Source organism: Carassius auratus, chromosome 27 (genome assembly GCF_003368295.1).
Source record: "Carassius auratus strain Wakin chromosome 27, ASM336829v1, whole genome shotgun sequence".
NCBI classification, from domain to species: domain Eukaryota; kingdom Metazoa; phylum Chordata; class Actinopteri; order Cypriniformes; family Cyprinidae; genus Carassius; species Carassius auratus.
In genome coordinates this window covers 28,024,111-28,041,825 of record NC_039269.1, presented here as the reverse complement: position 1 = coordinate 28,041,825, position 17,715 = coordinate 28,024,111, and the positions used below count along the sequence as shown (strand labels likewise).

At 37.4% G+C, this 17,715-nt stretch overlaps 2 protein-coding genes across 3 annotated transcripts; one reads left to right on the top strand and one right to left on the bottom strand.

The window, feature by feature from the left end:
- The first annotated feature begins 447 nt into the window (after nt 1-447).
- Nucleotides 448-13,570, top strand: LOC113046113 (translation initiation factor eIF-2B subunit epsilon-like). Its single transcript, XM_026206993.1, has 16 exons — nt 448-746; nt 2,057-2,181; nt 2,262-2,447; nt 2,519-2,696; nt 3,983-4,063; nt 4,150-4,227; nt 4,302-4,614; nt 4,889-5,034; nt 6,984-7,125; nt 7,447-7,548; nt 8,400-8,507; nt 8,615-8,705; nt 11,392-11,515; nt 12,004-12,129; nt 12,207-12,317; nt 12,519-13,570. Exons 1-16 carry the CDS (start codon nt 612-614, stop codon nt 12,576-12,578), a joined length of 2,106 nt encoding a protein of 701 aa, XP_026062778.1. The 5' UTR covers nt 448-611; the 3' UTR covers nt 12,579-13,570.
- A 1-nt stretch (nt 13,571) lies between these two features.
- mul3 (mitochondrial E3 ubiquitin protein ligase 3) lies at nt 13,572-17,120 on the bottom strand. Of its 2 annotated transcripts, none has more exons than XM_026206995.1 (5): nt 16,963-17,120; nt 16,277-16,398; nt 15,375-15,462; nt 15,177-15,297; nt 13,572-14,257 (listed from the first exon to the last, which is right to left on the bottom strand). In XM_026206995.1, the coding sequence occupies exons 2-5, from the start codon at nt 16,391-16,393 to the stop codon at nt 13,771-13,773; spliced, it is 813 nt and encodes a 270-aa protein (XP_026062780.1). In that variant the 5' UTR covers nt 16,394-16,398; nt 16,963-17,120; the 3' UTR covers nt 13,572-13,770. The 2 variants fall into 2 exon arrangements, with proteins under 2 accessions (XP_026062780.1, XP_026062781.1); XM_026206996.1 differs by having other exon boundaries at nt 16,277-16,395.
- Between the last annotated feature and the right edge of the window lie 595 nt (nt 17,121-17,715).

Below are 17,715 nucleotides of genomic sequence, written 5' to 3'. Positions count from 1 at the left end.
CTAATGAACCTGTACATTCTTAAACCAATGTTCAAAAACACTTAGATGCTAATGTGAGGACAGACTTTATTTGACGTAATGTTAAAAAGACTTGGCCCTTATACTGTAACAATGAACTCTTTAGTCATTTAGTCAAAGTAGTTTGATATTTCTATTAAACTATCTAAAAGTGCAAAGAGGCAAATAAAAAGGACATTACTCCATTACAAATTAAATAATAACGATGATGATCCATACTCCATTACAGTAGGTGGCGGGAAATACCTACCACACGTTTGCTTGCTGACCGCCATAAACTCTGAAAAGGGCGCGGCTTTCAAAATGAGACGCGGCTTGTGATTGGTCCATCTTGATCCATCGCTGAGAAAAGTAACAGGTGTTACCTGACGTTTTCGCTGCTGTCCAGCGGCAGCTCGAATAACAATTTCTAAATAATTACTGACACTGAAAAACTGTAATAGACACTAAACGGACGTTATGTAGTTCAGAGTTAAAACTGGAAAAATTCATATTAGAATTATAGATAACATCCGGGTCACCAAACCGGGTTTCACGCTTCACTCGTATTTCCGTTGTGTTGTGTTTCTGACACACTGCTGTCGAGGAGGAACATGGCAGGCAAAGCAGCGAAACAGAGTCGAGCTCGAAAGGCGGAGAAGGATGATGAGGAGCAACCGCTGCAGGCCGTTCTCGTCGCAGACAGCTTCAACCGCAGGTTCTTCCCCATCAGCAAAGACCAGCCTCGGGTGAGTGAGTGAGCGAGCTCAACATCACAATACTGAACCAAACACACACTTCATAGTGAACATCAGCGCGAGCACATGTGTGCCTCTGGATCCAAACATACCGCGATACTGAACACAATACCGCTTCAGATCCATCGTGAGTTCTGGACGTGATGCTGTGGATGCCCTTTTTGTTCATTTGTCTGTATGTGAACTTAAATGTGTCTTATTTGTCAGGTGCAAACATGGTAACGACAATACAGTAGGTATTTATTTATAATTTTTCGATCAATATGCTAACAAGTAGCATTTTTAATATAACTTTTGAGATGTTATATTAGAAAGATAGTCATTGTGACAACCTGGGTTTCACTTAAAGTATTTTGATTCGTATATATAAAATTTATTATTGAGTAAGGAGGATGTAAATAAACAGAAAGACATTTATTTTGTTGTACATAACTTTCCATTGCTTTCTGCTTAGTTTTACTACAGTGTCCTGAAAAGTATCTTTGTGTACCATTTATAGGTATCTAATGCTATTTTATTCTACCTTTTTTTTGGACAAATGGTGCCAGTACTTATAAAATACCTTGAACTATGAACTTCACTAAATTGAAAAAAAAGAAAGAAAATGCATTGCAGTGTTTTGTTTGTCTACAATATAAAAATGCACAGGAATTTTCACCAGATGACTTGCATAGCTTTATTTGAAAATAAGTAATCCAATGTAATTTTGTGCATCTGCATGGGATACAATTATAAAAACAAGTTCCAACATTTTCACTAGCCTTGACACAATATAATAAATGGAATCAAAAGCACTGGTCTTTATTTTTGACCCATTTTGATACCACAGCAAAACCTAACTAATGTAAAACTCAGAAATTACTAAAGATAAATGAACAACCAGTAATAAAATAATAACAAATGAACAAACTACAAGCAATAACAAAAAAAGAAATGCAAAACAGCAAAAATGCAGTGATTTACATTTTTCAGGTAGATCTTACATTACTATTGAGTTCCAGAAGTTGAATAATGAGATAAAACACTGCGTAGTTCTCACTGTACAAATTAATGTAGTGCAATCCTTTTAAAAACTATTAAGTTATTCAGTCTTGTATTGTTTTGCTAGCATTAATGACAGACAATTGCAAGACACAAGCGCTAATGTGAAATTATTTTGATATTATTTTTCCATTAAAGCACAAGATGACTCAAAAGAGAACTGTACGATGGTTCATACACTGTTTTTCTAAACGAAAAGTTTTACTCGTTGCCTCTTCGACACAGTGTTATAGACTATTAATACTCTTGTTGCCCCCCAGGCTCTTCTTCCTCTGGCTAATGTCTCCATGATTGACTACACGTTGGAGTTCCTGACCTCTACTGGAGTGCAAGAGACGTTCGTCTTCTGCTGCTGGATGTCCAGCAAAATAAAGGAACACTTACAGTGAGACGCTGTGATGGTTTTAATGATGCTGTTGAATGCCCGTGACTCTGATCACTCAGCATTTGTCGTCGTCTTCACAGGAAGTCCAAATGGTGTCGCCCCACATCTCCAAACGTGGTGCACGTGATCACCTCTGACCTGTACCGCTCCCTCGGGGATGTGTTGAGGGACGTGGACGCCAAAGCTCTCATCCGCTCGGACTTTCTGCTGGTGTATGGGGACGTGGTGTCCAACATCGATGTTTCCCAGGCTTTACAGGAACACAAGTGAGAGTCTCTCCTCCACACACACGGTCTAAACAAATATATCATTAATACAATGTTCACTTCCCTGACAGACAGCGGCGCAAAATGGATAAGAACGTCTCGGTGATGACCATGATCTTCAAAGAGTCTCCTCCTGGTCACAAGACTCGCTGTGAAGACGACGACATCATAGTTGCTATAGACGGCAAGAGCAAGCGCATTCTTCATTACCAGAGAGCACAGGCTTTAAAGAGACTCCAGTTCCCCATGGTGAGAGGTTTTACTAATGATTAGGGGAGCTCTGTTCAATTGAGTAATGATTGATATCAGTTTGCCAATTTCATAAACAAATCTCATACTGATGATGCAAAAAGTTTCATCAAATGTAGAGTAAATCTCAGTATGACATGCATTAAGAAATCTTTGGGTTATGTTTATCATCAGTCCAGTTTTAAGCAGTGTAGGCTTTGCCCTCACACGCTCATCTGGCTTAATTTTGGTTTTAGTTTGTTTCTATTTAGTCCGCATTTGAAGTGGATCAAAAAAGTTCATACAAGAATGCATTTTGGTTTGATGAAAGGTTTTGATCCACTTGCACACTACTATTCAGAAGTCTGTAATTTATACAGGGGTTTATGTTTCTAAAAGACGTCTCTTCTGCTCACCAAGGATGCATTTATTTGATCAGAAATACAGTAAAAATTGTAATATGTGACCCTGGATCAGAAAACCAGTCTTAAGTGACATTGTTTCGAAGTTGAGAGATGTATACATCATCTGAACGCTGAATAAATCTGATTTCCATTGATGTGTGGTTTGTTATGAAGACGATATTTGGTTCAGATACAACTATTTGAAAATCTGGAATCTGAGGATGCAAAAAAAAAAAAAAAAACTAAATTTTGAGAAAATCATCTTTAAAGTTGTCTGAATTAATTCTTAGCCTTTTTGCATATTACAAAAAAAAAAAAGTTGTTATATATATATATATATATATATATATATATATATATATATATATACGGTAGGAAATGTACAAAATATCTTCATGGAATATGATCTTAATGTCCTAATGATTTTTGGCATAAAAGATAAATATGTAATTTTGACCTATACAATGGTTTTTTTTTTTTTTGGCTATTGCTACAAATATACCCCTGAGACTTAAGATTGCTGTGCTCCAGGGTCACATATAATCATATAGTTTACTATTTAAAATAACCATTTTACAAGATTTTAAAATACTGTTATTTTTCCTGTGATTAAAGCTGAATATTACGCATCATTACAGTCTTCAGTGTCACAAGACCCTTCAGAAATCACTCTAAGATGCTGCTTTGGTTCTAAAGAAACATTTCTGTTATTATCAACGTTACAAACATTGATCAGTGCACACTTATTAACATTGTGGTTGTTTAAATGAAGGTTATTGCAGTCATGCACATCAGATAAGACCATAATGTAAAATAACTAATTCCAGACAGCTCAACAAAGCAGATAGAAATTGTATCATTGAGTTCAGTGATTTATAATTGTTCTGTCTTTTCCCCACACAGAATATTTTCCATAGTGGAAGTGATGAGTTTGAGATTAGGTTTGATCTTCTGGATTGTCATATTAGCATCTGTTCTCCACAGGTGAGCGTTCATTTGTTTTACAGTTGTGCATGTTTGTTTAAATTAAAAACCCATTGCTCCATAAAAGTGAATGTTGTTTATTGTAGGTTGCTGAGCTTTTCACAGACAACTTTGACTACCAGACAAGAAATGACTTTGTGCGTGGGCTTCTGGTGAATGAAGAGGTAAGAGACACAGAATGGAGTGACTTGCTCATTTATGAGTGCGTTTATTATCTGACACAGGGTTTTTTCACTAGATCCTGGGAAACCAGATCCATCTGCATGTCACTAAAGATGGATATGGGGCTCGAGTGTCGAACCTCCTCATGTACGACACCGTCTCTTCAGACATGATCCGCCGCTGGATCTATCCCATCACACCCGAGGCTAACTTCACAGACCAGGAAGGCCAGAGCTGTACTCATTCTCGACATAATGTGTACCGAGAGCTGGGGGTCAGTCTGGGTCACGGCAGCCTGATGGAGGAAAACGTGCTTATTGGCCGAAATACAGTGATTGGAGCGAACTGCACCATCTCAAACACTGTGATCGGTGCAAACTGTGTCATCGGTATGGTCTTCATATGAAATTATTTAGTTTCGGTTCATTATATTGTAGGGCTGGCCGATTAAACGCGAATCATGTTAAAATAGCATAAAAGTTTGTAGATAATGCCAATAAACTCTACATTTTTACTCAATATGGAATTATCTAACTGCTAATTACACAGAAGAAATGAAAGCAATGGTCCAATCACACAATCCATGCTTTCTAAAACTCCTTATATGTTGCTATTTTTAAAAATACTGTGACCGTGTGAAAATCTGTTGTTTTGTCTACTTAGGAGACAATGTGACTCTGGATCGAGCTTACATCTGGAACAGAGTCCACATCGCCAACGACGTGAAGGTCAAGCAGTCGGTGATCTGTGATAATGTGGAGGTGAAACACGGAGTCGTTTTGAACGAGCAGTGTGTGCTCGCCTACAACGTAAGACGCCACAACACCGCCTCGAATTACAGACAAGAACAATTGTTATTTGAAGTCAAAGTAACTTGACGCTACAGTAAATGATTGCATCAATTATGAGTGACTGTTAAAAATGCATTCAAGAGATTTGTTCAGAAACGCTGATTCATCCAGTAATGAAGCAAGTGAAGTCTTTATGATCGAGTCATTGAATCATTCATTCAAAAGATTTGTTCAGAAACGCTGAATCAGCCAGTAATGAAGCAAGTGAAGTCTTTGATTCAGTCATTGAATCATTCATTCAAGAGATTTGTTCAGAAACGCTGAATCAGCCAGTAATGAAGCAAGTGAAGTCTTTGATTCAGTCATTGAATCATTCATTCAAGAGATTTGTTCAGAAACGCTGAATCAGCCAGTAATGAAGCAAGTGAAGTCTTTGATTCAGTCATTGAATCATTCATTCAAGAGATTTGTTCAAAAACAGATTAATCTAGTAATGAAGCAAGTGAAGTGTTTATGATCGAGTCATTGAATCATTCATTCAAGAGATTTGTTCAGAAACGCTGATTCATCCGGTAATGAAGCAGGTGAAGTCTTTACGATCGAGTCATTGAATCATTTATTCAAGAGATTTGTTCAGAAATGCTGATTCATCCAGTAATGAAGCAGGTGAAGTCTTTACGATCGAGTCATTGAATCATTCATTCAAGAGATTTGTTCAGAAACGCTGATTCATCCAGTAATGAAGCAAGTGAAGTTTTTACGATCGAGTCATTGAATCATTCATTCAAGAGATTTGTTCAGAAACGCTGATTCATCCAGTAATGAAGCAGGTGAAGTCTTTACGATCGAGTCATTGAATCATTCAAGAGATTTGTTCAGAAACGCTGATTCATCCAGTAATGAAGCAAGTGAAGTCTTTATGATCGAGTCATTGAATCATTCATTCAAGAGATTTGTTCAGAAACGCTGATTCATCCAGTAATGAAGCAAGTGAAGTCTTTACGATCGAGTCATTGAATCATTCATTCAAGAGATTTGTTCAGAAACGCTGATTCATCCAGTAATGAAGCAGGTGAAGTCTTTACGATCGAGTCATTGAATCATTCAAGAGATTTGTTCAGAAACGCTGATTCATCCAGTAATGAAGCAAGTCAAGTCTTTATGATCGAGTCATTTAATCATTCATTCAAGAGATTTGTTCAGAAACGCTGATTCATCCAGTAATGAAGCAGGTGAAGTCTTTATGATCGAGTCATTGAATCATTCAAGAGATTTGTTCAGAAACGCTGATTCATCCAGTAATGAAGCAGGTGAAGTCTTTATGATCGAGTCATTGAATCATTCAAGAGATTTGTTCAGAAACGCTGATTCATCCAGTAATGAAGCAGGTGAAGTCTTTATGATCGAGTCATTGAATCATTCATTCAAGAGATTTGTTCAGAAACGCTGATTCATCCAGTAATGAAGCAAGTGAAGTCTTTATGATCGAGTCATTGAATCATTCATTCAAGAGATTTGTTCAGAAACGCTGATTCATCCAGTAATGAAGCAGGTGAAGTCTTTACGATCGAGTCATTGAATCATTCACTCAAACCAATTTTATGAAAAGCATTTAACATTTTCTCACCTCTAGTAAATTACTTACTTTCTGTTGTCTATTCAGAAAAAAAGTGATACTATGTTTTATATAATATATAAACTAAATATACAATGCGTTTTAAAATGTGTATATTCAAATATAAAATATATAATATAATTTGTGATCATTATAATATAATATAAAATAGCTTTTAGTAAAGCTTAATAAACTTAAATGTGTCCAAATATATTTAATTGATTATTTGGTCCCTATATTGATAATCAAAAAAGAGGCTTAATATGAGAAGTTTTTTACATTAAATATTCTTCACTGTGTGTCCAAATCACTGGTTAGTTTCCTTGTTTTCTAAAGAAATGTTGATATGCAGGTTGTGGTGGGTCCAGATATTACTCTTCAGGAAGGCACAGTTCTGTCCATGCACCATCCAGATGAAGAGGATGATGAAGATGAGGATGAGTTCTTGAGCGATGACGACGTTGGCTTCAGTAAAGACAAAACCAAACAGAAAGGTTGATCTTATTTTCTTATGTGGACAACATGTGATTGTGCCATTCACACTGACATTGATTTAAATTGGGTGGAAATTTTAATGGGATTATTTTTGGAAACACTATTTTAATGTGTCCTTGTCACGTGATACATTTATTTAATAAAGTAAGTAATGCTAAATCCATAGTAAGTACATGCAACTTAATATTACTCGCTATGTACTTGTGTTACAAGGATGCATTAAAATATATTGTGATCTTATAGAAAAAAAGATGATGATGATGAACATTTAACATGCATGGGCAAAGGTTAATTATTATTATTTTTGATTGTGTTGTCAGTGTTTAACCCTGCAGAGGTTGGTTCAGAAGGAAAAGGATACAGATGGAAGACCAGCAGTCTTGATGACACAGAGGAAGATGAGCTTGCTGAATGCATTTGGGGTGAGATGTCTTCCATTCAAGTTATACTCAAAATATTGTCTTCAAGGATGAGTTTGTTCCAAACTTGAAGCACTCTTTCCTTCACAAAGGATTTTAAAGGGTTGCTAAACTGGTCTGGTCTATAACTCCCAGCCAATTGACTTAAACAGACCCTATACTATAAATGCAGTTAACATAGCGACTTAAAGTTCAGTCAGTTCCTCACAGTAAACTATTAAGTGACTTTGGTGACATTTAGTAGTTTATGTAGTTTTGACCCAGAATGCTGAATAAAAAAATCAATGGTTTTTAATATGGTAAAAAAAAAAGAACTTTGCATAAGATATACAGATCATTTATTTTTAATTTCTTTAAATACCTGGAAGTGAACTGTGGCTTTACATTATGCATATTTTGTTGTTGTCTCTTCTTTTTTTGCGTGCATCAGTTAAATTAGTCTTATTTTACTTGTAAATGTAAAATACATTTATACACATACCACTGTATGATTTAATTCCTTGTAAACGTGACTGTGCATGCACAAAGACACTATAAACAGACAAAAGATGTAATATGCAATAAATAAATCATAGCTAATAAACTACAGCCAAAAGAGGTAAGAACAAAATTACAAAGACCAAATAATTTACATTTGAAGAAGTCCACATCTCATTCTGCTTGCACATATTGATGAAACATTGAAGACTAAAAGTGATCGTTTATACAAGTAAAATGAATATGTTTTGTTTTGATGAATTATTTTTGCTACATAAGGTCAGGTTTCACCGGATCATAACTGACCAGGGAGTGGGAAAGGTGTATACAGTATACAGTTAATTAAACAGGCATTGCTGATGATCTCGTGTTTCCAGGCCTGGCGCTGAATCCCGACCCTGAGAGTGACAGTGAAAGTGAGGTCAGTGAGGGGTCACATGACTTGGGAAGCCACCCGGCATCACCTGAACTGGATGATGTCAAAGGTGAGAAGTGTAAAAGAGTTGACAACATATATGTTACATAGCTATGGATCAGAGCTCTGTTCACCCTTTCAAACATCAGTTTCACACACTCTGTTCTTTCTCCTCAGTGTTTCAGAATGAGGTTCATGGCACGTTACAGAGAGGGCTGGATGAGAACATAAGCTGTGACAATCTGGTTCTTGAGATCAACTCACTCAAGTAAGTTACAATTGCATGCACAGGTCGCTCATGACAAGTGTTTAGCATGGTAATGTATGTGGCAGTGTTAAAGGGGTCATATGATGCTGCTAAAAAGAACATTATTTGGTGTATTTGGTGCAATGTGTTTATGCGGTTTAAGGTTCAAGAAACATATTGTTTTCCACGTACCATACATTATTGTTTCTCCTCTATGCCCCGCCTTCTGTAACGTGTAGATCTTTACAAAGCTCATTGGTTTGAAAAGTGAGGTGTGCTCTGATTGGCCAGCTGTCCAGTGCGTTGTGATTGGTCGAATGGCTCAAGCATGTGACGGATATTATATAAAACTAAAACCTGAAAAACCTAAAAAGCAGTTATTTTTTATGTGCTATCATCTTTATTTGTTCTTATTTTATTACTGACTGCTTACTTGTCATTTTTTTATTCAGTTCAAAGTTTGAAATCAAGTAATCTCGTGCGACTGCAACATTACCCCCCTGTAAAATAAAAAATACACTGAGTAAGCAAAACTTTGTGAGAGGGCTAGTTATAAGGGTAATATAACAATGTTTACATATGAATAAACGTCTACATTAAAATGTCATATAAAATTGTTCTCTTCATTAGAAATGAGCCTACTGACTGCAACCATTGATTGCCACTTCTTTTTTTTCTTTTTTTTAAGTAATATAAAAACTATTTGTATGACAGTATATTCTGCAGTTCTTCTTTGCTGTACCATATATCTATACTTTTTAACAAAAATTAGTTCATTAAGCCCTTGTCTAGCGATTCCAGTGCTCCAAATGGTAAAAACATATACAATCATCTTTATTTGTGCATCTTCTGAGGTGATTAACGTTCCCTTTCCTCGTCCGAAGTGCACGCATGAGACACTTTCACCAGTTGTGCGGTCCTGATAAATGTACAAACATGCACAGAATTACAGTATTTCAGTATTCACACACACAATCTGTTTTGTCTTAAGTGAACGTTTGTCTGTGACGCCGTGTTGCTTCAAGCGCATCATTCTGCACACCGGATTTTGTCCTGTCGTATCTATCATATGTTGCTACTAGGGCTGGGATAAACGATTATTTTTTTAAACGATTGATCTAGCGATTATTTTTTCGATGCATTGATTAATCTAACGATTAATTTTTTCAGACCGATTCGATTTCGATTATCTCCCCATTGATTGACTACTAACAATTTATACATGTTGATTTACATATCTGAATGAAAAAAAAACATGAATTCCTTAACATTGCAATATATGTTTATTACTCTTAAAATTACAAAATAAAAGACTGACTAAGAATGCATTACTTTGCACTTGTATAGAGATAGCATTCAATAAAGCCTTGAAACATAGTGAACACATAGTTTACTGAAACAAGCTTACTGAACAAATAGGGCCTAGCTTACTGAAAAAAAGTTATTCTTTCAGATGAAAATAACAACTTCATGTCTAGTATTCAATAAAAAAGGTCATCCAAAATACTTGTTTAGAGCAATTGAAAGAATACAGTAACCAATGTAAATTTGAGGGCTTTAAGCTAATACAGAGAGAGCTTTTCCAAAAAAAAATAAAAATTAACTGTGGGAGCCAGCAGCCTGTCATGGAGAAAAAAAAAAAAATCTCTGAATGCTCCACGTGAAACTTTGGCGTCCCGCCCTTTTTCTTTCGTGTTTAATGATTTTGGTTAATTTGCACAAGGGAGAGAAAGAGCAAGAAGTGCTCGTGTTTTTTGAAGACTGTGAGTGCGCTCGCAGCCGGGGCTCTCTCAGACACAGCGATCAAATAAGGCTTTGACAGCCGCCAAAAAAAGATCAATGCAGAAAAACCCCTGGATTGGTTATATAACATTGGACAGAATCTTTATCCGGCCATCACGTATATTTAGCGCACATAAGGTAAACGTTTTGCAAACGTTTTTTAGAGAGATAAAAACAGGTCGACGAATCGATGCGCATATTTTGCGTCGACGTCATCGATGACCTCGACGCGTTGTCCCAGCCCTAGTTGCCACACTATAAAAAAATATGCTTTAAAATTAAAATACATTTATTTTAAATGTATAGTATATTCTTGCATATAAATGCATTTTAATGAATGGATTTTATAATACAAATAGCGTATTTACCGCAACACTTTTATTTGTTCCCCACAAAATAGTTTTTTCACTAAATGTTTGGATTTCTACAATGATTGTGCACTGCCAAATTAACCACTAACCTAGTTTATGTCATGGATTATGAATATGCATCGGCCTATATTTTTGCGTTGTTGTTGTTTATAAATAAAGAAGTCTGTATTTAGTGAAAGAATGATTATCATCCGTTCCACACAAAGAGAGATATAAATTCTACATTTATTTAAATGGTGGGAAAACACTTCACTGGTATCGTATCGGTATCGGAGGCAAAGGCGGTGGATCGGAGCATCACTAATATGAATGTGAACTTCATTCTGGTTGTTCAGATGCCATATGAACAGACCAAACGTTGCATGGATTCTGATGGCCAAAAGTCATTTCTTTTGCAAGGTGTCAGTGTGCTGATCTGAGTCTTATTAATTACGAATGAGATTTTGAAGTTTGAAGCAAAGACTTGACGTAAATGGAGACACTTTTTCTATCTGTTCCTCACACAAAAGTCACACTACTTGTATTGTAAGGTAAATGTCATCGTCTCTTCTCAGGTACGCCTACAACATTTCTCTGCAGGAGGTTATGCAGATCTTGATTCGAGTTGTGCTGGAGTTTCCTTTCCAGCCGCAGGGAGCTCAGATGAGCACGGCTCAGTATTCATCACACCTGCTTCCTGTGAGTGCGACCGCTTGACCTGACCCGTCTTTTCAGCATTTATCAGACCAATAACTTTTTATAAACCTGTCTATTATCAGTGTTTTTACATCTTGTAACAGATAACAATGTTTTAAGTGAATCTCTTAAAGGGAAAGTTCACCCAAAAATGTAATTCTGCCATCGTTCACTTGGCCATGCGAGTGTTGTTCCAAACCTGCTTGAATTTCTTGAACATAAAGATATTTTGAAGAATGCTGGTCTCCTAACAATTGCTGGTTTCTATTGAAGTTTCATTTTCCCTACTGTGGAAGTCAATCGAGACCAGCGTTTGGTTACCAACATTTTTCAGAATATCTTCTTTTGTGCTCAACAGCCTGAGAGTGAAAGAATGATGACAATTTTGATTTATTTTGGGGCAACTCTCCCTGTTTTATAGCTGCTTTGAGCGTCTGTATAGAAACTTCAGCAGAAGACACTGATAACGGTCTCTCTGTTTTTCCTCCCAGTTGTTGAAGAAGTGGGCGCCAGTCTTCAAGAACTATGTGAAGAGACCTCAAGACCAGCTGGACTGTCTTGCTTCCATGGAGGAGGTTTTCCTTGAGCGGGAAGCTCATTGGGCAGCTTTGGTCAAAGTGAGGCTTCTCTGTTTATGCAGTGAACCATAACACAGGTTCTCGAGCTGATTGTGTGTGATGTGTGTCCACCTCAGGTGCTGATGAGCATGTACCAGCTGGAGATCTTGGAGGAGGAAGGCATCATGCACTGGTTCAAACAGAGCTCCAGCACAGACAAGAGCCAGCAGCTCCGCAGGAATCAAGGGGTGCGACTCTTTAAGCTTTAAAAGCCTGTAGCTACCTTTACACTATTACACTCATTGCTGTCAAATTACAGGTGTGCGTGGGGAAATCTGTGAGAGTAGCGTAACTTGTTAAAATCACACGACGGCAGAACAAGTTTTCTGGGAATGCACTGAGATCTGTGTGAAAGAGGACTATGTTAACTATGTCTCGTCTTTCTACAGCTCTTGAAGTTCATCCAGTGGCTAGAGGAGGCTGAGGAGTCTTCAGAAGGAGACGAGTGAACAGAAACCATCATGTTTGACAGTCATTTATACACTTTACAAAAAAAAGAAAACACATCTTGGTATGTTTGTGGAAGAAAGGTTTAATTCCTGACAAATGGCAACCTGTGTAAGATGTGGCGATCGATATTTATTCAGTTTTTCTTTTCTTGATTTCTGTGTGGTTGTAACGCTTCAGTGGTTCAAACCAAAAATGAAAATTGATTTAAAGGGTGCTGTATGTTAAATTGAAAGCTAGTGGTTGAAATGGGAACTGCCGTCCAAATTCAGATGGCGATCACGTGGGTTGCCAGATTGAGGACTATAGGAATGAGCGCGGTTGACAATGAACGGCGATGAGCCTTATACTGTAGAGTAGTTGATTTATTATTCCCTTGACCATGGAACTTATTAAATGGATGCAGAGACTTTTTATGTTGGTAGGATCTGAGATCTCGAGTCAGTCTGTTTGCAGGTTTCCAACTGGCAACCCTAGGTGTCAAATACTATTGGTTAAACTGGCAGTGGGCGGAGTCACACAGACCAAAACAAAAACAGACGTTCTGACACGGAACACACATTTCAAATTAGAACAGCTGCCTGTCCCATTGTTTTCAGAGAACTTAACATTTCCTAAATATCTGCAAACATAGTATGGTATCTTTATGATGCAGTGCAGTCGAAATAATTACATACAGCACCTTTAATTTACCATCATGATCCAAATATTCATTTCTCCTTCAGAACACAAAAATTATATTTGGAAATACAAACAACATTGGACCCGGTTTAATTTTTTGGTTAAGGAAATACTTTTAAAAATAACATTCTATGAATATATGTCCATACTAAAGCAAGACCTGTTGCGGCCCTTTGATGAGTTACAGAAGTTACTTGCTTATGTCTGGTGTAATTATTCGGAGATAACATTTTATAGTTTTTTTTTTTTGTGTGTGTGTGAACCTTGATGACTGAGAGTCCACAACAGAATTAAAGTCGACATGAACACCCAAGAGATATAAATGACTTTTAATATTGGTAAATCATTGACCTGACGTTATTTTGGATTCATAAAAAAGGAAACACAGATATACAGACAGTTTAGATCCCTTAAAGTGTACAAGGCTTGAGAAATATAGCCAAAATTAAACAGCTGTTTTATTCCCATGATTTAGAAAGTGTCACAAGTTATTAACCCTAATGACTCGGTCCGCTAGTTCTTTTTATCCTTGTTAAGCGCACCGTGGATGAAACCAGCTACGAGCGCTAACCCTGTTATTCCGAACAGTGCCGTCAAGCCGCTCCACATGTTGGCGCTGTTCTCGTACCGCTGTATGAAGCTCTTGTAATCGCTGGGGATCAGGACGTAGCTGCGGCCGTCTTTGGGCGGCTGTATCCTCATGATCTTGTCCTGCTCCAGAACCAGCTCCCCGAACGCGGTGAGGGGCGATCCCACACGCAGCAGCTCCTCTCGCTCCTCCAGGGCCACAGGCTTCTCTCCACTCAGCTCTCGCACCACTGCGTCCATCAGCCCCTCTTTGGCCTGTCTGAGCCGCTGGTGCACCTGCTCCAGGTAATCACCGCTCGCCTCCAGAGGAGACTCCACGCGCACAGACACCTCGCTGGTGTACGAGCCGGGCTGGACCAAGCTGAAGGGCACCGTGTTGGTGGTCTGCTGCTTGTTCACTACTTTGGAGACCCTGTGTGGAGGTTTTTTCATGCTTTACTTTATAATAACTGGTTTTCACTACCAGTCAAAGGTTTGTGAACCGTTAGATTGTAAGAAGTCTCTAACGCTCACCAAGCCTGCAATTATTTGATCCAGAGGAAAACAAAAACAACTGTTCTACTGATTTTTTTCTACCGAGAAAAAGTACAAAATAATGATACTGACTCCCAAGTTTTTAAATGGTATAGTGTATGTCACAAAAACTGTATTTCAGATAAACGCTGAACTTTGGATATTTCTATTCACCAAAGAATCCCGGAGAAAAATTCTCAACGGTTATAAATATTGATGATAATAATGTTTCTTGAATAGTAAATCAGTATATCGGAATGATTTCGGGAGATCATGTGACACTGAAGACTGGAGGAATGATGCTGAAAATACAGCTGCACATCACAGCAATATTCAAATAGAAAGCAGTTATTTTAAATGGTAAAAAATATTTCACAATATTACTGTTTTTCTGTACTTTGGATCAAATAAATGCAGCCTTGGTGAGCAGAAACGGTTCAGAAACCAGGAGTTAAACTCTATATAGGAAAATAGATTTTTAACAATGACTGATAACATTTTAAAAACAGACCTGATGTGAACTCTGTTGTTAATTAATGGTTTGTTGAAACCATCTGTTATTATTTTAGGCATGCACTAATGCACTCTTGAGGAACGGCTATAGTTAGTCTGAGGGCCAAAAGTAAATGCTGCATTATTTCCAATTAGATTATAAAATGCACATTTAAAATAACATTTTAAACTGCATTTCAATGCAAATATATATATAAATAAATAAAACAATGATTAGTTAGTAAGGAAGATATTCCTCAGTGACATCTTTTTACAACCCTGTTGCCTAAACAAGCCACGTGATTTGCCGTGAAGCATGTTTTTACCATGTTTTCAGCACAGAGTTCCAGTATTTCCAGTGCTCGTGCACGGTTATCTTCTGGATGACACCACGACAGCGGGGCACGTACTGGCTGGAAATGGGCTCTCCGATGGCCTGCACCAATCCTGCAATGGAGGGAAAAATAAAGATGCATCAATTAAGACTTTTCAAAACACTAGGTGTTACTGAGCAGTTTATTTACCTTCTACAGCAACATAATGAAGTCTCTTGTTGGACGACGCATTGAGAATCCTGAGCAGATGATGGTCTGCCTGAAAGCTTGGGATCTCCTGGAAAGTGGAGGAAACGTTAAACTCACTGCATGCTTTTATTAAACTCCTCTAATTTGGGATTGAGCTGAATCCATTTATGCTCATCTTAAGTGACTTACATTCAACTTCAGCCAAGCCATAATCATTCAACAACATTTTGATATTACAACAATACAGTCATCTATATGGGTTTACAAGTAACATAGGTAACAATTTCACCATTTTGACATGCCTGGCCAATCAAATGGTATTTCTCTTGATTGGGTTAACCTCAAATTGTAATATTTATTTGAACTGAAGTCATTAAAATATTGCAAACTTTAACAATATATCCAACATTGTTGATGGGTAATTAATACACCCCTCAACGAGAGGTCATTAGAGATCCAATATAGAAAAAAAGAACAGGAAGTTCACCATAAAGAGTTCAAAACACCCACCACAGAAGAGAAAGAGGTCACATGACTCTGGTCACATGGGTTAGTTTAGCTTCAGGAGGGGTTTCATTTGATGACCTCTTGAACTCAATCTATTTTATATAAGTTTAATACAGATAATCTTGAAATTTGACTTTTTTATTTGTTATTTTAAATTCAAGACTCAATGTGGATATTGCAAAAACTCATTTAAGGGACATAAAGACAACTGAAACAATATTATTTTTGATAAAATGTTCTTTGAAGAAATTTGTTTCCATCATCATCATTGCTGGACATGAAATGTACACTAAATTACCCAATTCAATGACCCTTATCCACCTTGATTAAAGACACAGTGATGATGTTAGATGAATTAGAAGTTCAGTTTAGAGATGTGGAAGTCAATACTGTACCTTCAGCTTCTGTACTTCTTGTCTTTTATCTGAATATAGTTTATAAAACAGGCCAGAGAAGGCGAAGCAGGATCCCGCACAGATGACGGTCAGTGGGTTGAGGAGATGGTCACTCATTTCTGCTTTGGAGGAAGTGAGACACAGTTAAAACCTGTCTGAAATGTTTAGTTGTAAAGCATAGTAAACACCAGTCTCAGCACAATCAACAGCAATGGGACCGGCACACTGATTTATCTTTCCTGCTTCTTCAAATAGTATCATATGGTCATGCAATTAAATGAAAACCTTGTTAATAGTGGTTTAAAAATGCTGGGCAAACAAGGAAAGAAATCCCCATATTGCCCAGTTAACAGACTTAAGTTTCGTTTAGTAAAACCTAGTTTTGTTTTCACTTCATTTCAGGTTTTTATGTGTCTGAACAGATACAGTACAACCACAGCAGATATATACGACAAAATCAGATAGAATCGTGTTTGAAACTATTTAACAAATAGTAACTTAAAGGGCAAAAACAACAGGTGAAGCCTCAGCGAAAGTAAAACATTTCAGAGCTGTTCAGAATCAGGAAACCTCGGCTTTATATTAGACAGAACTATTACTGTGAAAACTAGCTTGATTAACAACATCTATTGTATGTATTATATTCACACTAGTTTTTAGACTACGCTCAGTTGAATGGTTCTCACCATTAGAATCCTCTTTCTCAGCTGAAGGTTATCGTACACACATCCACTCCGCAGTCACTTGAGCTGCTGCGTGCATATGATTCTTGAACGAATCGTTCTTTTGAGCAGGAATTAACCGGTTCACCAAATCGAACTGAATCGAACTTTATTTCCGGGTTGATGATGCAGGACGCACAGCACGCCCGACTTCTTAAAAGATTGGTTCAACCAACCGCCGAGGATTCTGACGATTGAGTTGTACTGCATGTATTTAATGTGAATCACTTTTTGAACCGGTTCAATGAGTCGAACTGTCCGAAAAAGAACCGGTTCGCGGAAAAGAATCGTATTTTCCAACACTAGTGTGCATGTGTGTCCGCTGGAGGACTCCGATAAAGAAAACACACTCCCACTGATAGACAATAAGGGGTAAACTTCACTAGGAAGTGAGCATCCCTGTGCCCTACTAGCTGTCAGTTGAATTAATCACCAAAAGTTCAGACTTCATCGATTCGTCAGATAACGTTTCATGCTATATGTTATTAAGTTATTAATTAATGCTATTTTGTAAAGCAAATTCCTCAAGCATTTAACCAAAATTATAGTTTGTCATGCTTTTTTCCCCCTTCCTTTAAGTGTCACGCTGGAAGTGGTCACGTGTCAAACAACGCTACTGAGCTACTTAAAGAGACAGCTCACACAAAAAGCATCGAGTCTTTCTTCTCCCAAATGAATCTTGAATCGCAATACGACTCAATACTCAAGTTTTTTTCC